At 42.3% G+C, this 26,267-nt stretch overlaps 1 protein-coding gene across 8 annotated transcripts in view; it reads left to right on the top strand.

Annotated features, from left to right (window-relative positions):
• The window catches only part of LOC106572819 (myelin transcription factor 1), a 72,140-nt gene that overhangs the window by 29,972 nt on the left and 15,901 nt on the right, over positions 1-26,267 (top strand). For all 8 annotated transcript variants that reach the window (XM_045696431.1, XM_045696432.1, XM_014147323.2 and 5 more), the window contains 4 exons: positions 2,452-2,542; positions 2,806-2,934; positions 4,539-4,753; positions 5,207-5,409. In XM_045696431.1, the coding sequence (XP_045552387.1) occupies positions 2,452-2,542; positions 2,806-2,934; positions 4,539-4,753; positions 5,207-5,409 (638 nt within the window). The remainder of the gene's footprint in view (positions 1-2,451; positions 2,543-2,805; positions 2,935-4,538; positions 4,754-5,206; positions 5,410-26,267) is intronic.

Here is a 26,267-nt window from a genome sequence, read left to right as displayed (position 1 = left end):
CCAATACCCTATACCCAATACCCAGTAACCTATACCAATACCCAGTAACCTATACCAATACCCTATACCCAATACCCAGTAACCTATACCAATACCCAGTAACCTATACCAATACCCTATACCCAGTAACCTATACCAATACCTTATACCAATACCCAATACCATATACCCTATAACCAATACTCTATACTCTATACCCAATAGTCTATACACAATACCCAGTACCCTATACCCAATACTCTATACCCAATACTCTATACTCTATACCCAATACCCTATACTCTATACCCAATACTTAATACCCTATACCCAATACTCTATACCCAATACTCTATACTCTATACCCAATACTCTATACCCAATACTTTATACCCTATAACCAATGCCCAGTAACCTATACCAATAACCTATACCCTATACCAATACACAATACCCAGTACCCTATAACAATACGCAATACCCAGTACCCTATACCCAATACCCAGTACCCTATACTAATACCCAATACCCAATACCCTATACCCTATACCCTATACCCTATACCCTATACCAATAACATATACCCAATACCCTATACCCAATACCCAATACTCTATACTCTATACTCTATACCCTATACCCAATACTCTACACCCAATACTCTATACTCTATATGCTATACTCTATACCCAATGCTCTATACCCTATACCCTATACGCTATATTCTATACCCAATACCCAATACTCTATACTCTATACTCTATACCCAATACCGCAATACTCTATACTCAATACCCAATACTCTATATCCAATACTCTATACCCAAAACCCCATAACCCAATACCCTATACCCAATACCCTATACCCTCTCCAAGTCACACAGGAAAAAACGCATTCTTGTATGTGAGAGATTAGAGAACGTGTTAATAACGTGTTAATAATAATAATAATCTTAATAGTAATAGTAATATATTAATAATAATAGTAATAGTAATATATATAATAGTAATATATTAATAATAATAGTAATAATAATAATAATAGTCATAATAATAATAATAGTAATAATAATATATTAATAATAATGGTCTTATAATAGTAATAATAATATATGAATAATAATATAAATAATAGTAATAGTAATAATAACAATAGTAATAATAATATATTAATAATAATAGTAATAATAATAATAATCTTAATAGTAAAAATAATATAATAATAATAATAATAGTAATAATAATATAATAGTAATAATAATAGCAATAATAATAATAATAATAGTAATAATAATAGTAATAATAATAGTAGTAATAATAATAATAATAGTAATAATAATATAATAATAATAGTAATAATAAAAATAGCAATAATAATATAATAATAATAGTAATAATAAAAATAGCAATGATAATAATAATAAAATAAGAATAGTAATAATAATAATAATAGTAATAATACAGATAGTAAAAATAATAGTAATAATAATAATAATAGTAATAATAAAAATAGTAGTAATAATAATAATAATAACACAATAATAATAATAACACAATAATAATAGTACTAATAGTAATATAATAATAATAGTAATAATAATATAATAAGAGTAATAATAAAAATATAATAATAGTAATAATAGTAGTAAAATAATAGTAACAATAGTAATAATAATAATATAATACTATAGTAATAATAATATAATATTAGTAATAATAATAATAATAGTAATAATAATATATTAACAATAATAGTAACAATAATAATAGTAATAATAATATATTAACAATAATAGTAACAACAATAATAGTAATAATAATAATAATAGTAATAATAATAATAGTAATAACAATAATACAAATACAAATAATAATATAATAATAATAGTAATAATTATAGTAATAATAAAATGGTAATAATAATAAAAATAGTAATACAAATATAATAATAATAGTAATAATAATAATAGTAATAATAATAATAGTAATAATAATAATAATATTAATGATAATAGTAATAATAATAGTAATAATACAAATAGTAATAATAATAAAATAATAATAATATAATAATAGTAATAATAGTAATAATAATAGAAATACTAATATAATAATATTAGTAATAACAATATAATAATAATAATAATAGTAATAATAATATAATAATAGTAATAATACAAATAGTAATAATAATAAAATAATCATAATAGTAGTAATACTAATACTAATAATAAAAATAGTAATAATAATATAATTATAATAATATAATAATAGTAATAATAGTAATAATAATTGAAATACTAATATAATAATATTAGTAATAACAATATAATAATAATAATAGTAATAATAATATAATAATAGTAATAATAATAATATAATAATAGTAATAATAATAATAATTATAATAGTAATTACAATAATAATAAAAATAGTAATCATAATAATCTACTGTGTATTTGTCCTCTCCAGTCCTGGCCATGCATGAGAACGTGCTGAAGTGTCCTACTCCAGGCTGCACTGGACAGGGTCATGTTAACAGCAACCGCAATACCCACCGCAGGTACTCTACAATGTGTGTATGCATCTGTGTCTGTGTGTGTGTGTGTGTGTGTGTGTGTGTGTGTGTGTGTGTGTGTGTGTGTGTGTGTGTGTGTGTGTGTGTGTGTGTGTGTGTGTGTGTGTGTGTGTGTGTGACAGTATATGTTAATCTATATGAATGCATGTTCTGTATGTGTCACTCTAAATCAGTTTGATGTAGACATACATTGACAGCAGCCTGACTCCTCCCCAGCATTCACTCTCTCCTCTTATTGGTTATCCCAGTTTGTCAGGATGCCCCATCGCAGCCGCAGAGAAGCTGTCCAAGAGCCTCAACCTTGACAAGCAGCATCTCTCCCAGCCAATCAGAGAGCACCTCAAAGAAAGTCCCAACAACAATGACCGAGTCCTGAGGTAATGATTGGTCACCTCTCTCTTTCTCTGTATCTCTCGCTCTCTCTCCTTGTCTTTCTCCCTGTCTCTCTCTCGGTCTCTCTCTATCTCTCTGTCTCTCTCTCTCTGTATCTCTCTTCATACAGTAACCTTGACTGCTCAACACCACTTGTGTTGTTGTCAACTGCGAAACCCCGTGTGAAGTGTCAATCAGGACACCCCAGTTTTAACGCTACTGCAATGATGTGTTTTTGTCATGTCATCCTGTTCTCTCTATTCACCCTCATCATGCCAAAATAATTATCATTACTGTTAATGACCAGACAGAGATATTATGCTAAGTACATGCTCCTTTCTTGGTATTTTCATTAATAATGCCGCCCGATAAGATAAATATGCGAGTTACAGGGCATTGCGAGGATAGGGGGAAATAATTGCTTTCCTTGAGGAACCCCGTCTGTTGTCCGACAAAACAGACAAGCATTAAAACATTAAACCTTGTTTTTTTTCCATTGTCATTCAAATGAACTGGTCTGTTATGTGTACAGAGAACACACCAGAGCTGGCTAAGTATTCCACATGATACCCTTTTTTATAATGGAATCCACATTGAATAAAAAGAGAGAGGGTATCCCAGTGATCAATGGGCAGAAAGCACACAGCTCAGTTCACCACTGTGTGTCTGTGAACACAACAGAAGCCATCTCCTCCCAGCCTGCCTGTGTATCTGTGAACACAACAGAAGCCATCTCCTCCCAGCCTGCCTGTGTATCTGTGAACACAACAGAAGCCATCTCCTCCCAGCCTGCCTGTGTATCTGTGAACACAACAGAAGCCATCTCCTCCCAGCCTGCCTGTGTATCTGTGAACACAACAGAAGCCATCTCCTCCCAGCCTGCCTGTGTATCTGTGAACACAACAGAAGCCGTCTCCTCCCAGCCTGCCTGTGTGTCTGTGAGCCATGAGAGAGAGAGAGCCCGCTGTTTGAACCGTGATGTCATAGCAACTACCAGGGCAGCTCTGATAGGATGGCTTGTGACTACTGTCTGTGACCAGCGATATGGGGTTGTACGTGGTGATAAGGAGAGAGAAAACAGTGGGCTACGCTATCCCCTCCCAGGACCCTCTCGTGTGTCAGTGGAGTTAACCCCAACAGGTCTGACAAAAGCCCTGGCACCCCATGAAAACTACTGGGTTTAAAGCTCATAAATTCCATGCTCTACAATATGTAAATGTCCCCTCTGTTGATAAGAGAGCTTTTAATCCTGCCCCTCTCTCTCCTGTGATTGGTTCTCTCTCTCTCTCTCTCTCTCTCTCTCTCTCTCTCTCTCTCTCTCTCTCTCTCGTTATTTCTCTCTCTCTATCTTTCACTTTTTATTTCTTTATTTCTCTGTCTCTCTCTCTCTCTCTCTCTCTCTCTCTCTCTCTCTCTCTCTCTCTCTCTCGTTATTTCTCTCTCTCTATCTTTCTCTTTTTATTTCTTTATTTCTCTGTCTCTCTCTCTCTCTCTCTCTCTCTCTCTCTCTCTCTCTCTCTCTCTTTCTCTCTCGTTCTTTCTCTCTCTCTCTTCCTCTCTCTCTCTTCCTCTCTCTCTCTTCCTCTCTCTCTTTCTCTCTCTCCTCTAGGCCCATGTGTTTTGTGAAGCAACTGGAGGTGCCTCATTATAGGCAGTACAGGCCCAACATGATACCCGCCACACCTCGTGCCAACCTGGCCAAGGAGCTGGAGAAGTACTCCAAGGTCTCCTTTGATTATGCAAGCTTCGACTGTCAGGTTTTTGGAAAGCGTGTGCTTGCTTCAAATATACCGACCAGCGAAACCTCACCCAAAGCCTTCAAATGTAAGGAAAAGTGATGTTATACTAATAGCCATATATGTTAAACTTATACATGCATACATATATACATAAATATATACAGTGCCAGTCAAAAGTTTGGACACACCTACTCATTCCAGGGTTTTTCTTTCTTTTTACTATTTTCTACATTGTAGAATAATAGTGAAGAGATCAAAACTATGAAATAACATATATGGAATCATGTAGTAACCCAAAAAGTGTTAAACAAATCAAAATATATTTTATATTTGAGATTCTTCAAAGTAGCCACCGTTTGCCTTGATGACAGCTTTGCACACTCTTGGCATTCTCTCAACCAGCTTCACCTGGAATGTGTTTCCAACAGTCTTGAAGGAGTTCCCACATGTGCGAGTAGGTGTGTCCAAACGTTTGACTGGTACTGTACATACAGACATACAGGACGAGATGATATATCTCTGTTTCTTTGCTCCTCAGCTAAAGTCTCGTCATCAAAGTCTTCTTCTCCCAGCCTCAGCCTGCATGGAGGCTATGGAAAGACTGCCTCCTCTTCTGCCTACGACTACTCCCATGAAGCCCAGGCAGCCCACATGGCTGCTACAGCCATCCTCAACCTGTCCACGCGCTGCTGGGAGAGGCCTGAGAACCTGAGCACCAAGCACCAGGACCTGGCCAGCAAGGTAGGCCAGCCCCCCCCCCCCCGAGTGGGCTAGGGCTAGGTAGGTAGGACTACTGTATCTTTACTGTAGCTACACCTCGATCATGTCTGTAATAAGATATACTGTACCGTACCTGGCCAGCAGAAAAGGCCTCCTATCACTATAGCAACCTCACCTCTATAACAACCTTCACTAGGTCAGCAAGGCACTGTACTGTAGACCTCCTATCACTATAGCAACCTCACCTCTATAACAACCTTCACTAGGTCAGCAAGGCACTGTACTGTAGACCTCCTATCACTATAGCAACCTCACCTCTATAACAACCTTCACTAGCTCAACAAGGCACTGTCCTGTAGTTCTCCTATCACTATAGCAACCTCACCTCTATAACAACCTTCACTAGGTCAGCAAGGCACTGTACTGTAGACCTCCTATCACTATAGCAACCTCACCTCTATAACAACCTTCACTAGGTCAGCAAGGCACTGTACTGTAGACCTCCTATCACTATAGCAACCTCACCTCTATAACAACCTTCACTAGGTCAGCAAGGCACTGTACTGTAGACCTCCTATCACTATAGCAACCTCACCTCTATAACAACCTTCACTAGGTCAAGGCATTGTACTGTAGACCTCCTATCACTATAGCAACCTCACCTCTATAACAACCTTTACGAGGTCAAGGCACTGTACTGTAGACCTCCTATCACTATAGCAACCTCACCTCTATAACAACCTTCACTAGGTCAAGGCACTGTATTGTAGACCTCCTATCACTATAGCAACCTCACCTCTATAACAACCTAAACTAGGTCAAGGCACTGTACTGTAGACCTCCTATCACTATAGCAACCTCACCTCTATAACAACCTTCACTAGGTCAGCAAGGCACTGTACTGTAGACCTCCTATCACTATAGCAACCTCACCTCTATAACAACCTTCACTAGGTCAAGGCACTGTACTGTAGACCTCCTATCACTATAGCAACCTCACCTCTATAACAACCTTCACTAGGTCAGCAAGGCACTGTACTGTAGACCTCCTATCACTATAGCAACCTCACCTCTATAACAACCTTCACTAGGTCAAGGCATTGTACTGTAGACCTCCTATCACTATAGCAACCTCACCTCTATAACAACCTTTACTAGGTCAAGGCACTGTACTGTAGACCTCCTATCACTATAGCAACCTCACCTCTATAACAACCTTCACTAGGTCAAGGCACTGTACTGTAGTTCTCCTATCACTATAGCAACCTCACCTCTATAACAACCTTCACTAGGTCAGCAAGGCACTGTACTGTAGACCTCCTATCACTATAGCAACCTCACCTCTATAACAACCTTCACTAGGTCAGCAAGGCACTGTACTGTAGACCTCCTATCACTATAGCAACCTCACCTCTATAACAACCTTCACTAGCTCAGCAAGGCACTGTACTGTAGTTCTCCTATCACTATAGCAACCACACCTCTATAACAACCTTCACTACGTCAGCAAGGCACTGTACTGTAGACCTCCTATCACTATAGCAACCTCACCTCTATAACAACCTTCACTAGCTCAGCAAGGCACTGTACTGTAGTTCTCCTATCACTATAGCAACCTCACCTCTATAACAAACTTCACTAGGTCAGCAAGGCACAGTACTGTAGACCTCCTATCACTATAGCAACCTCACATCTATAACAACCTTCACTAGCTCAGCAAGGCACTGTACTGTAGTTCTCCTATCACTATAGCAACCTCACCTCTATAACAACCTTCACTAGGTCAGCAAGGCACTGTACTGTAGACCTCCTATCACTATAGCAACCTCACCTCTATAACAACCTTCACTAGGTCAGCTAGGCACTGTACTGTAGACCTCCTATCACTATAGCAACCTCACCTCTATAACAACCTTCACTAGGTCAGCAAGGCACTGTACTGTAGACCTCCTATCACTATAGCAACCTCACCTCTATAACAACCTTCACTAGGTCAAGGCATTGTACTGTAGACCTCCTATCACTATAGCAACCTCACCTCTATAACAACCTTCACTAGGTCAAGGCACTGTACTGTAGACCTCCTATCACTATAGCAACCTCACCTCTATAACAACCTTTAATAGGTCAAGGCACTGTACTGTAGACCTCCTATCACTATAGCAACCTCACCTCTATAACAACCTTCACTAGGTCAAGGCACTGTACTGTAGTTCTCCTATCACTATAGCAACCTCACCTCTATAACAACCTTCACTAGGTCAGCAAGGCACTGTACTGTAGTACTTCTATCACTATAGCAACCTCACCTCTATAACAACCTTCACTAGGTCAAGGCACTGTACTGTAGACCTCCTATCACTATAGCAAGCTCACCTCTATAACAATCTTCACTAGGTCAAGGCACTGTACTGTAGACCTCCTATCACTATAGCAACCTCACCTCTATAACAACCTTCACTAGGTCAGCAAGGCACTGTACTGTAGACCTCCTATCACTATAGCAACCTCACCTCTATAACAACCTTCACTAGGTCAGCAAGGCACTGTACTGTAGTTCTCCTATCACTATAGCAACCTCACCTCTATAACAACCTTCACTAGCTCAGCAAGGCACTGTACTGTAGTTCTCCTATCACTATAGCAACCTCACCTCTATAACAAACTTCACTAGCTCAGCAAGGCACTGTACTGTAGTTCTCCTATCACTATAGCAACCTCACCTCTATAACAACCTTCACTAGGTCAAGGCACTGTACTGTAGACCTCCTATCACTATAGCAACCTCACCTCTATAACAACCTTCACTAGGTCAGCAAGGCACTGTACTGTAGACCTCCTATCACTATAGCAACCTCACCTCTATAACAACCTTCACTAGGTCAAGGCACTGTACTGTAGACCTCCTATCACTATAGCAACCTCACCTCTATAACAACCTTCACTAGGTCAGCAAGGCACTGTACTGTAGACCTCCTATCACTATAGCAACCTCACCTCTATAACAACCTTCACTAGGTCAAGGCATTGTACTGTAGACCTCCTATCACTATAGCAACCTCACCTCTATAACAACCTTTACTAGGTCAAGGCACTGTACTGTAGACCTCCTATCACTATAGCAACCTCACCTCTATAACAACCTTCACTAGGTCAAGGCACTGTACTGTAGTTCTCCTATCACTATAGCAACCTCACCTCTATAACAACCTTCACTAGGTCAGCAAGGCACTGTACTGTAGACCTCCTATCACTATAGCAACCTCACCTCTATAACAACCTTCACTAGGTCAGCAAGGCACTGTACTGTAGACCTCCTATCACTATAGCAACCTCACCTCTATAACAACCTTCACTAGCTCAGCAAGGCACTGTACTGTAGTTCTCCTATCACTATAGCAACCACACCTCTATAACAACCTTCACTACGTCAGCAAGGCACTGTACTGTAGACCTCCTATCACTATAGCAACCTCACCTCTATAACAACCTTCACTAGCTCAGCAAGGCACTGTACTGTAGTTCTCCTATCACTATAGCAACCTCACCTCTATAACAAACTTCACTAGGTCAGCAAGGCACAGTACTGTAGACCTCCTATCACTATAGCAACCTCACATCTATAACAACCTTCACTAGGTCAGCAAGGCACTGTACTGTAGTTCTCCTATCACTATAGCAACCTCACCTCTATAACAACCTTCACTAGGTCAGCAAGGCACTGTACTGTAGACCTCCTATCACTATAGCAACCTCACCTCTATAACAACCTTCACTAGGTCAGCAAGGCACTGTACTGTAGACCTCCTATCACTATAGCAACCTCACCTCTATAACAACCTTCACTAGGTCAGCAAGGCACTGTACTGTAGACCTCCTATCACTATAGCAACCTCACCTCTATAACAACCTTCACTAGGTCAAGGCATTGTACTGTAGACCTCCTATCACTATAGCAACCTCACCTCTATAACAACCTTCACTAGGTCAAGGCACTGTACTGTAGACCTCCTATCACTATAGCAACCTCACCTCTATAACAACCTTCACTAGGTCAGCAAGGCACTGTACTGTAGACCTCCTATCACTATAGCAACCTCACCTCTATAACAACCTTCACTAGGTCAAGGCACTGTACTGTAGACCTCCTATCACTATAGCAACCTCACCTCTATAACAACCTTCACTAGGTCAGCAAGGCACTGTACTGTAGACCTCCTATCACTATAGCAACCTCACCTCTATAACAACCTTCACTAGGTCAAGGCATTGTACTGTAGACCTCCTATCACTATAGCAACCTCACCTCTATAACAACCTTTACTAGGTCAAGGCACTGTACTGTAGACCTCCTATCACTATAGCAACCTCACCTCTATAACAACCTTCACTAGGTCAAGGCACTGTACTGTAGTTCTCCTATCACTATAGCAACCTCACCTCTATAACAACCTTCACTAGGTCAGCAAGGCACTGTACTGTAGACCTCCTATCACTATAGCAACCTCACCTCTATAACAACCTTCACTAGGTCAGCAAGGCACTGTACTGTAGACCTCCTATCACTATAGCAACCTCACCTCTATAACAACCTTCACTAGCTCAGCAAGGCACTGTACTGTAGTTCTCCTATCACTATAGCAACCACACCTCTATAACAACCTTCACTAGGTCAGCAAGGCACTGTACTGTAGACCTCCTATCACTATAGCAACCTCACCTCTATAACAACCTTCACTAGCTCAGCAAGGCACTGTACTGTAGTTCTCCTATCACTATAGCAACCTCACCTCTATAACAAACTTCACTAGGTCAGCAAGGCACTGTACTGTAGACCTCCTATCACTATAGCAACCTCACATCTATAACAACCTTCACTAGCTCAGCAAGGCACTGTACTGTAGTTCTCATATCACTATAGCAACCTCACCTCTATAACAACCTTCACTAGGTCAGCAAGGCACTGTACTGTAGACCTCCTATCACTATAGCAACCTCACCTCTATAACAACCTTCACTAGGTCAGCTAGGCACTGTACTGTAGACCTCCTATCACTATAGCAACCTCACCTCTATAACAACCTTCACTAGGTCAGCAAGGCACTGTACTGTAGACCTCCTATCACTATAGCAACCTCACCTCTATAACAACCTTCACTAGGTCAAGGCATTGTACTGTAGACCTCCTATCACTATAGCAACCTCACCTCTATAACAACCTTTACTAGGTCAAGGCACTGTACTGTAGACCTCCTATCACTATAGCAACCTCACCTCTATAACAACCTTTAATAGGTCAAGGCACTGTACTGTAGACCTCCTATCACTATAGCAACCTCACCTCTATAACAACCTTCACTAGGTCAAGGCACTGTACTGTAGTCCTCCTATCACTATAGCAACCTCACCTCTATAACAACCTTCACTAGGTCAGCAAGGCACTGTACTGTAGTACTCCTATCACTATAGCAACCTCACCTCTATAACAACCTTCACTAGGTCAAGGCACTGTACTGTAGACCTCCTATCACTATAGCAAGCTCACCTCTATAACAATCTTCACTAGGTCAAGGCACTGTACTGTAGACCTCCTATCACTATAGCAACCTCACCTCTATAACAACATTCACTAGGTCAGCAAGGCACTGTACTGTAGACCTCCTATCACTATAGCAACCTCACCTCTATAACAACCTTCACTAGGTCAGCAAGGCACTGTACTGTAGTTCTCCTATCACTATAGCAACCTCACCTCTATAACAACCTTCACTAGCTCAGCAAGGCACTGTACTGTAGTTCTCCTATCACTATAGCAACCTCACCTCTATAACAAACTTCACTAGCTCAGCAAGGCACTGTACTGTAGTTCTCCTATCACTATAGCAACCTCACCTCTATAACAACCTTCACTAGGTCAAGGCACTGTACTGTAGACCTCCTATCACTATAGCAACCTCACCTCTATAACAACCTTCACTAGCTCAGCAAGGCACTGTACTGTAGACCTCCTATCACTATAGCAACCTCACCTCTATAACAACCTTCACTAGGTCAAGGCACTGTACTGTATACCTCCTATCACTATAGCAACCTCACCTCTATAACAACCTTCACTAGGTCAGCATGGCACAGTACTGTAGACCTCCTATCACTATAGCAACCTCACCTCTATAACAACCTTCACTAGGTCAGCAAGGCACTGTACTGTAGAGCTCCTATCACTATAGCAACCTCACCTCTATAACAACCTTCACTAGGTCAGCAAGGCACTGTACTGTAGACCTCCTATACCTATAGCAACCTCACCTCTATAACAACCTTCACTAGCTCAGCAAGGCACTGTACTGTAGTTCTCCTATCACTATAGCAACCTCACCTCTATAACAAACTTCACTAGGTCAGCAAGGCACTGTACTGTAGACCTCCTATCACTATAGCAACCTCACCTCTATAACAACCTTCACTAGCTCAGCAAGGCACTGTACTGTAGTACTTCTATCACTATAGCAACCTCACCTCTATAACAACCTTCACTAGGTCAAGTCACTGTACTGTAGACCTCCTATCACTATAGCAAGCTCACCTCTATAACAACCTTCACTAGGTCAAGGCACTGTACTGTAGACCTCCTATCACTATAGCAACCTCACCTCTATAACAACCTTCACTAGGTCAGCAAGGCACTGTACTGTAGTTCTTCTATCACTATAGCAACCTCACCTCTATAACAACCTTCACTAGGTCAGCAAGGCACTGTACTGTAGACCTCCTATCACTATAGCAACCTCACCTCTATAACAACCTTCACTAGGTCACAAGGCACTGTACTGTAGACCTCCTATCACTATAGCAACCTCACCTCTATAACAACCTTCACTAGGTCAAGGCACTGTACTGTAGACCTCCTATCACTATAGCAACCTCACCTCTATAACAACCTTCACTAGCTCAGCAAGGCACTGTACTGTAGTACTTCTATCACTATAGCAACCTCACCTCTATAACAACCTTCACTAGGTCAAGGCACTGTACTGTAGACCTCCTATCACTATAGCAAGCTCACCTCTATAACAACCTTCACTAGGTCAAGGCACTGTACTGTAGACCTCCTATCACTATAGCAACCTCACCTCTATAACAACCTTCACTAGGTCAGCAAGGCACTGTACTGTAGTTCTTCTATCACTATAGCAACCTCACCTCTATAACAACTTTCACTAGGTCAGCAAGGCACTGTACTGTAGACCTCCTATCACTATAGCAACCTCACCTCTATAACAACCTTCACTAGGTCAGCAAGGCACTGTACTGTAGACCTCCTATAACTATAGCAACCTCACCTCTATAACAACCTTCACTAGCTCAGCAAGGCACTGTACTGTAGTTCTCCTATCACTATAGCAACCTCACCTCTATAACAAACTTCACTAGGTCAGCAAGGCACTGTACTGTAGACCTCCTATCACTATAGCAACCTCACCTCTATAACAACCTTCACTAGCTCAGCAAGGCACTGTACTGTAGTACTTCTATCACTATAGCAACCTCACCTCTATAACAACCTTCACTAGGTCAAGTCACTGTACTGTAGACCTCCTATCACTATAGCAAGCTCACCTCTATAACAACCTTCACTAGGTCAAGGCACTGTACTGTAGACCTCCTATCACTATAGCAACCTCACCTCTATAACAACCTTCACTAGGTCAGCAAGGCACTGTACTGTAGTTCTTCTATCACTATAGCAACCTCACCTCTATAACAACCTTCACTAGGTCAGCAAGGCACTGTACTGTAGACCTCCTATCACTATAGCAACCTCACCTCTATAACAACCTTCACTAGGTCAAGGCACTGTACTGTAGACCTCCTATCACTATAGCAACCTCACCTCTATAACAACCTTCACTAGGTCAAGGCACTGTACTGTAGATCTCCTATCACTATAGCAACCTCACCTCTATAACAAACTTCACTAGGTCAGCAAGGCACTGTACTGTAGACCTCCTATCACTATAGCAACCTCACCTCTATAACAACCTTCACTAGCTCAGCAAGGCACTGTACTGTAGTACTTCTATCACTATAGCAACCTCACCTCTATAACAACCTTCACTAGGTCAAGTCACTGTACTGTAGACCTCCTATCACTATAGCAAGCTCACCTCTATAACAACCTTCACTAGGTCAAGGCACTGTACTGTAGACCTCCTATCACTATAGCAACCTCACCTCTATAACAACCTTCACTAGGTCAGCAAGGCACTGTACTGTAGTACTCCTATCACTATAGCAACCTCACCTCTATAACAACCTTCACTAGGTCAGCAAGGCACTGTACTGTAGACCTCCTATCACTATAGCAACCTCACCTCTATAACAACCTTCACTAGCTCAGCAAGGCACTGTACTGTAGACCTCCTATCACTATAGCAACCTCACCTCTATAACAACCTTCACTAGGTCAAGGCACTGTACTGTAGACCTCCTATCACTATAGCAACCTCACCTCTATAACAACCTTCACTAGCTCAGCAAGGCACTGTACTGTAGTTCTCCTATCACTATAGCAACCTCACCTCTATAACAACCTTCACTAGGTCAAGGCACTGTACTGTAGACCTCCTATCACTATAGCAACCTCACCTCTATAACAACCTTCACTAGGTCAGCAAGGCACTGTACTGTAGACCTCCTATCACTATAGCAACCTCACCTCTATAACAACCTTCACTAGGTCAAGGCACTGTACTGTAGACCTCCTATCACTATAGCAACCTCACCTCTATAACAACCTTCACTAGGTCAGCAAGGCACTGTACTGTAGACCTCCTATCACTATAGCAACCTCACCTCTATAACAACCTTCACTAGGTCAGCAAGGCACTGTACTGTAGACCTCCTATCACTATAGCAACCTCACCTCTATAACAACCTTCACTAGGTCAGCAAGGCACTGTACTGTAGACCTCCTATCACTATAGCAACCTCACCTCTATAACAACCTTCACTAGCTCAGCAAGGCACTGTACTGTAGACCTCCTATCACTATAGCAACCTCACCTCTATAACAACCTTCACTAGGTCAGCATGGCACAGTACTGTAGACCTCCTATCACTTTAGCAACCTCACCTCTATAACAACCTTCACTAGGTCAGCAAGGCACTGTACTGTAGACCTCCTATCACTATAGCAACCTCACCTCTATAACAACCTTCACTAGGTCAAGGCACTGTACTGTAGACCTCCTATCACTATAGCAACCTCACCTCTATAACAACCTTCACTAGGTCAGCAAGGCACTGTACTGTAGACCTCCTATCACTATAGCAACCTCACCTCTATAACAACCTTCACTAGCTCAGCAAGGCACTGTACTGTAGACCTCCTATCACTATAGCAACCTCACCTCTATAACAACCTTCACTAGGTCAAGGCACTGTACTGTAGACCTCCTATCACTATAGCAACCTCACCTCTATAACAACCTTCACTAGGTCAGCAAGGCACTGTACTGTAGACCTATCACTATAGCAACCACACCTCTATAACAACCTTCACTAGGTCAAGGCACTGTACTGTAGATCTCCTATCACTATAGCAACCTCACCTCTATAACAACCTTCACTAGGTCAGCAAGGCACTGTACTGTAGTTCTTCTATCACTATAGCAACCTCACCTCTATAACAACCTTCACTAGGTCAAGGCACTGTACTGTAGACCTCCTATCACTATAGCAAGCTCACCTCTATAACAACCTTCACTAGGTCAAGGCACTGTACTGTAGACCTCCTATCACTATAGCAACCTCACCTCTATAACAACCTTCACTAGGTCAGCAAGGCACTGTACTGTAGTTCTTCTATCACTATAGCAACCTCACCTCTATAACAACCTTCACTAGGTCAGCAAGGCACTGTATTGTAGACCTCCTATCACTATAGCAACCTCACCTCTATAACAACCTTCACTAGGTCAGCAAGGCACTGTACTGTAGACCTCCTATCACTATAGCAACCTCACCTCTATAACAACCTTCACTAGGTCAGCAAGGCACTGTACTGTAGTTCTTCTATCACTATAGCAACCTCACCTCTATAACAACCTTCACTAGGTCAAGGCACTGTACTGTAGACCTCCTATCACTATAGCAACCTCACCTCTATAACAACCTTCACTAGCTCAGCAAGGCACTGTACTGTAGACCTCCTATCACTATAGCAACCTCACCTCTATAACAACCTTCACTAGGTCAAGGCACTGTACTGTAGACCTCCTACCACTATAGCAACCTCACCTCTATAACAACCTTCACTAGGTCAGCATGGCACAGTACTGTAGACCTCCTATCACTATAGCAACCTCACCTCTATAACAACCTTCACTAGGTCAGCAAGGCACTGTACTGTAGAGCTCCTATCACTATAGCAACCTCACCTCTATAACAACCTTCACTAGGTCAGCAAGGCACTGTACAGTAGACCTCCTATACCTATAGCAACCTCACCTCTATAACAACCTTCACTAGCTCAGCAAGGCACTGTACTGTAGTTCTCCTATCACTATAGCAACCTCACCTCTATAACAACCTTCACTAGGTCAGCAAGGCACTGTACTGTAGACCTCCTATCACTATAGCAACCTCACCTCTATAACAACCTTCACTAGCTCAGCAAGGCACTGTACTGTAGTTCTCCTATCACTATAGCAACCTCACCTCTATAACAACCTTCACTAGGTCAGCAAGGCACTGTACTGTAGACCTCCTATCACTATAGCAACCTCACCTCTATAACAACCTTCACTAGGTCAGCAAGGCACTGTACTGTAGACCTCCTATCACTATAGCAACCTCACCTCTTTAACAACTTTCACTAGGTCAAGGCACTGTACTGTAGTTCTCCTATCACTATAGCAACCTCACCTCTATAACAACCTTCACTAGGTCAGCAAGGCACTGTACTGTAGTACTTCTATCACTATAGCAACCTCACCTCTATAACAACCTTCACTAGGTCAAGGCACTGTACTGTAGACCTCCTATCACTATAGCAAGCTCACCTCTATAACAACCTTCACTAGGTCAAGGCACTGTACTGTAGACCTCCTATCACTATAGCAACCTCACCTCTATAACAACCTTCACTAGCTCAGCAAGGCACTGTACTGTAGACCTCCTATCACTATAGCAACCTCACCTCTATAACAACCTTCACTAGGTCAAGGCACTGTACTGTAGACCTCCTATCACTATTGCAACCTCACCTCTATAACAACCTTCACTAGGTCAGCATGGCACAGTACTGTAGACCTCCTATCACTATAGCAACCTCACCTCTATAACAACCTTCACTAGGTCAGCAAGGCACTGTACTGTAGAGCTCCTATCACTATAGCAACCTCACCTCTATAACAACCTTCACTAGGTCAAGGCACTGTACTGTAGTTCTCCTATCACTATAGCAACCTCACCTCTATAACAACCTTCACTAGGTCAGCAAGGCACTGTACTGTAGACCTCCTATACCTATAGCAACCTCACCTCTATAACAACCTTCACTAGCTCAGCAAGGCACTGTACTGTAGTTCTCCTATCACTATAGCAACCTCACCTCTATAACAAACTTCACTAGGTCAGCAAGGCACTGTACTGTAGACCTCCTATCACTATAGCAACCTCACCTCTATAACAACCTTCACTAGCTCAGCAAGGCACTGTACTGTAGTTCTCCTATCACTATAGCAACCTCACCTCTATAACAACCTTCACTAGGTCAGCAAGGCACTGTACTGTAGACCTCCTATCACTATAGCAACCTCACCTCTATAACAACCTTCACTAGGTCAGCAAGGCACTGTACTGTAGACCTCCTATCACTATAGCAACCTCACCTCTTTAACAACTTTCACTAGGTCAAGGCACTGTACTGTAGTTCTCCTATCACTATAGCAACCTCACCTCTATAACAACCTTCACTAGGTCAGCAAGGCACTGTACTGTAGACCTCCTATCACTATAGCAACCTCACCTCTATAACAACCTTCACTAGGTCAGCAAGGCACTGTACTGTAGACCTCCTATCACTATAGCAACCTCACCTCTATAACAACCTTCACTAGGTCAGCAAGGCACTGTACTGTAGTTCTCCTATCACTATGGCAACCTCACCTCTATAACAAACTTCACTAGGTTAGCAAGGCACTGTACTGTAGACCTCCTATCACTATAGCAACCTCACCTCTATAACAACCTTCACTAGCTCAGCAAGGCACTGTACTGTAGTACTTCTATCACTATAGCAACCTCACCTCTATAACAACTTTCACTAGGTCAAGTCACTGTACTGTAGACCTCCTATCACTATAGCAAGCTCACCTCTATAACAACCTTCACTAGGTCAAGGCACTGTACTGTAGACCTCCTATCACTATAGCAACCTCACCTCTATAACAACCTTCACTAGGTCAGCAAGGCACTGTACTGTAGTTCTTCTATCACTATAGCAACCTCACCTCTATAACAACCTTCACTAGGTCAGCAAGGCACTGTACTGTAGACCTCCTATCACTATAGCAACCTCACCTCTATAACAACCTTCACTAGGTCAGCAAGGCACTGTACTGTAGACCTCCTATCACTATAGCAACCTCACCTCTATAACAACCTTCACTAGGTCAAGGCACTGTACTGTAGACCTCCTATCACTATAGCAACCTCACCTCTATAACAACCTTCACTAGGTCAGCAAGGCACTGTACTGTAGTTCTTCTATCACTATAGCAACCTCACCTCTATAACAACCTTCACTAGGTCAACGGCACTGTACTTTATACCTCCTATCACTATAGCAACCTCACCTCTATAAAAACCTTCACTAGCTCAGCAATGCACTGTACTGTAGACCTCCTATCACTATAGCAACCTCACCTCTATAACAACCTTCACTAGGTCAAGGCACTGTACTGTAGACCTCCTATCACTATAGCAACCTCACCTCTATAACAACCTTCACTAGGTCAGCATGGCACAGTACTGTAGACCTCCTATCACTTTAGCAACCTTACCTCTATAACAACCTTCACTAGGTCAGCAAGGCACTGTACTGTAGAGCTCCTATCACTATAGCAACCTCACCTCTATAACAACCTTCACTAGGTCAAGGCACTGTACTGTAGACCTCCTATCACTATAGCAACCTCACCTCTATAACAACCTTCACTAGGTCAGCAAGGCACTGTACTGTAGTTCTTCTATCACTATAGCAACCTCACCTCTATAACAACCTTCACTAGGTCAAGGCACTGTACTGTAGACCTCCTATCACTATAGCAACCTTACCTCTATAAAAACCTTCACTAGCTCAGCATGGCACTGTACTCTAGACCTCCTATCACTATAGCAACCTCACCTCTATAACAACCTTCACTAGGTCAAGGCACTGTACTGTAGACCTCCTATCACTATAGCAACCTCACCTCTATAACAACCTTCACTAGGTCAGCAAGGCACTGTACTGTAGTTCTCCTATCACTATAGCAACCTCACCTCTATAACAACCTTCACTAGGTCAAGGCACTGTACTGTAGACCTCCTATCACTATAGCAACCTCACCTCTATAACAACCTTCACTAGGTCAGCAAGGCACTGTACTGTAGTTCTTCTATCACTATAGCAACCTCACCTCTATAACAACCTTCACTAGGTCAAGGCACTGAAAGGTAGACCTCCTATCACTATAGCAAAGCTCACCTCTATAACAACCTTCACTTGGTCAAGGCACTGTACTGTAGACCTCCTATCACTATAGCAACCTCACCTCTATAACAACCTTCACTAGGTCAGCAAGGCACTGTACTGTAGTTCTTCTATCACTATAGCAACCTCACCTCTATAACAACCTTCACTAGGTCAAGGCACTGTACTGTAGACCTCCTATCACTATAGCAACCTCACCTCTATAACAACCTTCACTAGGTCAGCATGGCACAGTACTGTAGACCTCCTATCACTTTAGCAACCTCACCTCTATAACAACCTTCACTAGGTCAGCAAGGCACTGTACTGTAGTTCTCCTATCACTATAGCAACCTCACCTCTATAACAACCTTCACTAGGTCAAGGCACTGTACTGTAGACCTCCTATCACTATAGCAAGCTCACCTCTATAACAACCTTCACTAGGTCAAGGCACTGTACTGTAGATCTCCTATCACTATAGCAACCTCACCTCTATAACAACCTTCACTAGGTCAAGGCACTGTACTGTAGATCTCCTATCACTATAGCAACCTCACCTCTATAACAATCTTCACTAGGTCAGCAAGGCACTGTACTGTAGACCTCCTATACCTATAGCAACCTCACCTCTATAACAACCTTCACTAGGTCAAGGCACTGTACTGTAGACCTCCTATCACTATAGCAACCTCACCTCTATAACAACCTTCACTAGATCAGCATGGCACAGTACTGTAGACCTCCTATCACTATAGCAACCTCACCTCTATAACAAACTTCACTAGGTCAGCAATGCACTGTACTGTAGTTCTCCTATCACTATAGCAAGCTCACCTCTATAACAACCTTCACTAGGTCAAGGCACTGTACTGTAGACCTCCTATCACTATAGCAACCTCACCTCTATAACAACCTTCACTAGGTCAGCAAGGCACTGTACTGTAGTTCTTCTATCACTATAGCAACCTCACCTCTATAACAACCTTCACTAGGTCAAGGCACTGTACTGTAGACCTCCTATCACTATAGCAAGCTCACCTCTATAACAACCTTCACTAGGTCAAGGCACTGTACTGTAGATCTCCTATCACTATAGCAACCTCACCTCTATAACAACCTTCACTAGGTCAGCAAGGCACTGTACTGTAGTTCTTCTATCACTATAGCAACCTCACCTCTATAACAACCTTCACTAGGTCAGCAAGGCACTGTACTGTAGTTCTCCTATCACTATAGCAACCTCACCTCTATAACAACCTTCACTAGGTCAGCAAGGCACTGTACTGTAGACCTCCTATCACTATAGCAACCTCACCTCTATAACAACCTTCACTAGGTCAGCAAGGCACTGTACTGTAGTTCTTCTATCACTATAGCAACCTCACCTCTATAACAACCTTCACTAGGTCAAGGCACTGAAAGGTAGACCTCCTATCACTATAGCAACCTCACCTCTATAACAACCTTCACTAGGTCAGCAAGGCACTGTACTGTAGTTCTTCTATCACTATAGCAACCTCACCTCTATAACAACCTTCACTAGGTCAAGGCACTGTACTGTAGACCTCCTATCACTATAGCAACCTCACCTCTATAATAACCTTCACTAGGTCAGCAAGGCATTGTACTGTAGACCTCCTATCACTATAGCAACCTCACCTCTATAACAACCTTCACTAGGTCAGCAAGGCACTGTACTGTAGACCTCCTATCACTATAGCAACCTCACCTCTATAACAACCTTCACTAGGTCAGCAAGGCACTGTACTGTAGTTCTTCTATCACTATAGCAACCTCAACTCTATAACAACCTTCACTAGGTCAAGGCACTGTACTGTAGACCTCCTATCACTATAGCAACCTCACCTCTATAACAACCTTCACTAGCTCAGCAAGGCACTGTACTGTAGACCTCCTATCACTATAGCAACCTCACCTCTATAACAACTTTCACTAGGTCAAGGCACTGTACTGTAGACCTCCTATCACTATAGCAACCTCACCTCTATAACAACCTTCACTAGATCAGCATGGCACAGTACTGTAGACCTCCTATCACTATAGCAACCTCACCTCTATAACAACCTTCACTAGGTCAGCAATGCACTGTACTGTAGTTCTCCTATCACTATAGCAAGCTCACCTCTATAACAACCTTCACTAGGTCAAGGCACTGTACTGTAGACCTCCTATCACTATAGCAACCTCACCTCTATAACAACCTTCACTAGGTCAGCAAGGCACTGTACTGTAGTTCTTCTATCACTATATCAACCTCACCTCTATAACAACCTTCACTAGGTCAGCAAGGCACTGTACTGTAGACCTCCTATCACTATAGCAACCTCACCTCTATAACAACCTTCACTAGCTCAGCAAGGCACTGTACTGTAGACCTCCTATCACTATAGCAACCTCACCTCTATAACAACCTTCACTAGGTCAAGGCACTGTACTGTAGAACTCCTATCACTATAGCAACCTCACCTCTATAACAACCTTCACTAGGTCAGCATGGCACAGTACTGTAGACCTCCTATCACTATAGCAACCTCACCTCTATAACAACCTTCACTAGGTAAGCAAGGCACTGTACTGTAGACCTCCTATCACTATAGCAACCTCACCTCTATAACAACCTTCACTAGGTCAGCAAGGCACTGTACTGTAGACCTCCTATACCTATAGCAACCTCACCTCTATAACAACCTTCACTAGCTCAGCAAGGCACTGTACTGTAGTTCTCCTATCACTATAGCAACCTCACCTCTATAACAACCTTCACTAGGTCAGCAAGGCACTGTACTGTAGACCTCCTATCACTATAGCAACCTCACCTCTATAACAACCTTCACTAGGTCAGCAATGCACTGTACTGTAGTTCTCCTATCACTATAGCAACCTCACCTCTATAACAACCTTCACTAGGTCAAGGCACTGTACTGTAGACCTCCTATCACTATATCAACCTCACCTCTATAACAACCTTCACTAGGTCAGCAAGGCACTGTACTGTAGACCTCCTATCACTATAGCAACCTCACCTCTATAACAACCTTCACTAGCTCAGCAAGGCACTGTACTGTAGACCTCCTATCACTATAGCAACCTCACCTCTATAACAACCTTCACTAGGTCAAGGCACTGTACTGTAGACCTCCTATCACTATAGCAACCTCACCTCTATAACAACCTTCACTAGGTCAGCATGGCACAGTACTGTAGACCTCCTATCATTATAGCAACCTCACCTCTATAACAACCTTCACTAGGTCAAGGCACTGTACTGTAGACCTCCTATCACTATAGCAAGCTCACCTCTATAACAACCTTCACTAGGTCGCAAGGCACTGTACTGTAGTTCTTCTATCACTATAGCAACCTCACCTCTATAACAACCTTCACTAGGTCAGCAAGGCACTGTACTGTAGACCTCCTATCACTATAGCAATCTCGCCTCTATAACAACCTTCACTAGGTCAGCAAGGCACTGTACTGTAGACCTCCTATCACTATAGCAATCTCGCCTCTATAACAATCTTCACTAGGTCAGCAAGGCACTGTACTGTAGACCTCCTATCACTATAGCAACCTCACCTCTATAACAACCTTCACTAGGTCAGCAAGGCACTGTACTGTAGTTCTTCTATCACTATAGCAACCTCACCTCTATAACAACCTTCACTTGGTCAAGGCACTGTACTGTAGACCTCCTATCACTATAGCAACCTCACCTCTATAACAACCTTCACTAGGTCAGCAAGGCACTGTACTGTAGTTCTTCTATCACTATAGCAACCTCACCTCTATAACAACCTTCACTAGGTCAGCAAGGCACTGTACTGTTGACCTCCTATCACTATAGCAACCTCACCTCTATAACAACCTTCACTAGCTCAGCAAGGCACTGTACTGTAGTACTTCTATCACTATAGCAACCTCACCTCTATAACAACCTTCACTAGGTCAAGGCACTGTACTGTAGACCTCCTATCACTATAGCAAGCTCACCTCTATAACAACCTTCACTAGGTCAAGGCACTGTACTGTAGACCTCCTATCACTATAGCAACCTCACCTCTATAACAACCTTCACTAGGTCAGCAAGGCACTGTACTGTAGTTCTTCTATCACTATAGCAACCTCACCTCTATAACAACCTTCACTAGGTCAGCAAGGCACTGTACTGTAGACCTCCTATCACTATAGCAACCTCACCTCTATAACAACCTTCACTAGGTCAAGGCACTGTACTGTAGACCTCCTATCACTATAGCAACCTCACCTCTATAACAACCTTCACTAGGTCAGCATGGCACAGTACTGTAGACCTCCTATCACTATAGCAACCTCACCTCTATAACAATCTTCACTAGGTCAGCAAGGCACTGTACTGTAGACCTCCTATCACTATAGCAACCTCGCCTCTATAACAACCTTCACTAGGTCAGCAAGGCACTGTACTGTAGACCTCCTATCACTATGGCAACCTCACCTCTATAACAACCTTCACTAGGTCAGCAAGGCACTGTACTGTAGACCTCCTATCACTATAGCAACCTCACCTCTATAACAACCTTCACTAGGTCAAGGCACTGTACTGTAGACCTCCTATCACTATAGCAACCTCACCTCTATAACAACCTTCACTAGGTCAGCAAGGCACTGTATTGTAGACCTCCTATCACTATAGCAACCTCACCTCTATAACAACCTTCACTAGGTCAGCAAGGCACTGTACTGTAGTTCTTCTATCACTATAGCAACCTCACCTCTATAACAACCTTCACTAGGTCAAGGCACTGTACTTTATACCTCCTATCACTATAGCAACCTCACCTCTATAAAAACCTTCACTAGCTCAGCAAGGCACTGTACTGTAGACCTCCTATCACTATAGCAACCTCACCTCTATAACAACCTTCACTAGGTCAAGGCACTGTACTGTAGACCTCCTATCACTATAGCAAGCTCACCTCTATAACAACCTTCACTAGGTCAAGGCACTGTACTGTAGACCTCCTATCACTATAGCAACCTCACCTCTATAACAACCTTCACTAGGTCAGCAAGGCACTGTACTGTAGTTCTTCTATCACTATAGCAACCTCACCTCTATAACAACCTTCACTAGGTCAAGGCACTGTACTGTAGATCTCCTATCACTATAGCAACCTCACCTCTATAACAACCTTCACTAGCTCAGCAAGGCACTGTACTGTAGTTCTTCTATCACTATAGCAACCTCACCTCTATAACAACCTTCACTAGGTCAAGGCACTGAAAGGTAGACCTCCTATCACTATAGCAAGCTCACCTCTATAACAACCTTCACTAGCTCAGCAAGGCACTGTACTGTAGACCTCCTATCACTATAGCAACCTCACCTCTATAAAAACCTTCACTAGCTCAGCAAGGCACTGTACTGTAGACCTCCTATCACTATAGCAACCTCACCTCTATAACAACCTTCACTAGGTCAAGGCACTGTACTGTAGACCTCCTATCACTATAGCAACCTCACCTCTATAGCAACCTTCACTAGGTCAGCAAGGCACTGTACTGTAGTTCTCCTATCACTATAGCAAGCTCACCTCTATAACAACCTTCACTAGGTCAAGGCACTGTACTGTAGATCTCCTATCACTATAGCAACCTCACCTCTATAACAACCTTCACTAGGTCAGCAAGGCACTGTACTGTAGTTCTTCTATCACTATAGCAACCTCACCTCTATAACAACCTTCACTAGGTCAAGGCACTGTACTGTAGACCTCCTATCACTATAGCAAGCTCACCTCTATAACAACCTTCACTAGGTCAAGGCACTGTACTGTAGATCTCCTATCACTATAGCAACCTCACCTCTATAACAACCTTCACTAGGTCAAGGGACTGTACTGTAGATCTCCTATCACTATAGCAACCTCACCTCTATAACAACCTTCACTAGGTCAAGGCACTGTACTGTAGACCTCCTATCACTATAGCAACCTCACCTCTATAACAACCTTCACTAGCTCAGCAAGGCACTGTACTGTAGACCTCCTATCACTATAGCAACCTCACCTCTATAACAACCTTCACTAGGTCAAGGCACTGTACTGTAGACCTCCTATCACTATAGCAACCTCACCTCTATAACAACCTTCACTAGATCAGCATGGCACAGTACTGTAGACCTCCTATCACTATAGCAACCTCACCTCTATAACAACCTTCACTAGGTCAGCAATGCACTGTACTGTAGACCTCCTATCACTATAGCAACCTCACCTCTATAACAACCTTCACTAGATCAGCATGGCACAGTACTGTAGACCTCCTATCACTATAGCAACCTCACCTCTATAACAACCTTCACTAGGTCAGCAATGCACTGTACTGTAGACCTCCTATCACTATAGCAACCTCACCTCTATAACTACCTTCACTAGGTCAGCAAGGCACTGTACTGTAGTTCTTCTATCACTATAGCAACCTCACCTCTATAACAACCTTCACTAGGTCAAGGCACTGTACTGTAGACCTCCTATCACTATAGCAACCTCACCTCTATAACAACCTTCACTAGGTCAAGGCACTGTATTGTAGACCTCCTATCACTATAGCAACCTCACCTCTATAACAACCTTCACTAGGTCAAGGCACTGTACTGTAGACCTCCTATCACTATAGCAACCTCACCTCTATAACAACCTTCACTAGGTCAGCATGGCACAGTACTGTAGACCTCCTATCACTATAGCAACCTCACCTCTATAACAACCTTCACTAGGTCAGCAAGGCACTGTACTGTAGTTCTCCTATCACTATAGCAACCTCACCTCTATAACAACCTTCACTAGGTCAGCAAGGCACTGTACTGTAGACCTCCTATCACTATAGCAACCTCACCTCTATAACAACCTTCACTAGGTCAGCAAGGCACTGTACTGTAGTTCTTCTATCACTATAGCAACCTCACCTCTATAACAACCTTCACTAGGTCAAGGCACTGTACTGTAGACCTCCTATCACTATAGCAACCTCACGTCTATAACAACCTTCACTAGGTCAGCAAGGCACTGTACTGTAGACCTCCTATCACTATAGCAACCTCACCTCTATAACAACCTTCACTAGCTCAGCAAGGCAC

The sequence above is a fragment of the Salmo salar genome, chromosome ssa15, assembly GCF_905237065.1.
Source record: "Salmo salar chromosome ssa15, Ssal_v3.1, whole genome shotgun sequence".
Taxonomy (NCBI): Eukaryota; Metazoa; Chordata; class Actinopteri; order Salmoniformes; family Salmonidae; genus Salmo; species Salmo salar.
Note: the sequence above shows the minus strand (reverse complement) of the source record. Positions and strands in the feature narration are given on the sequence as shown.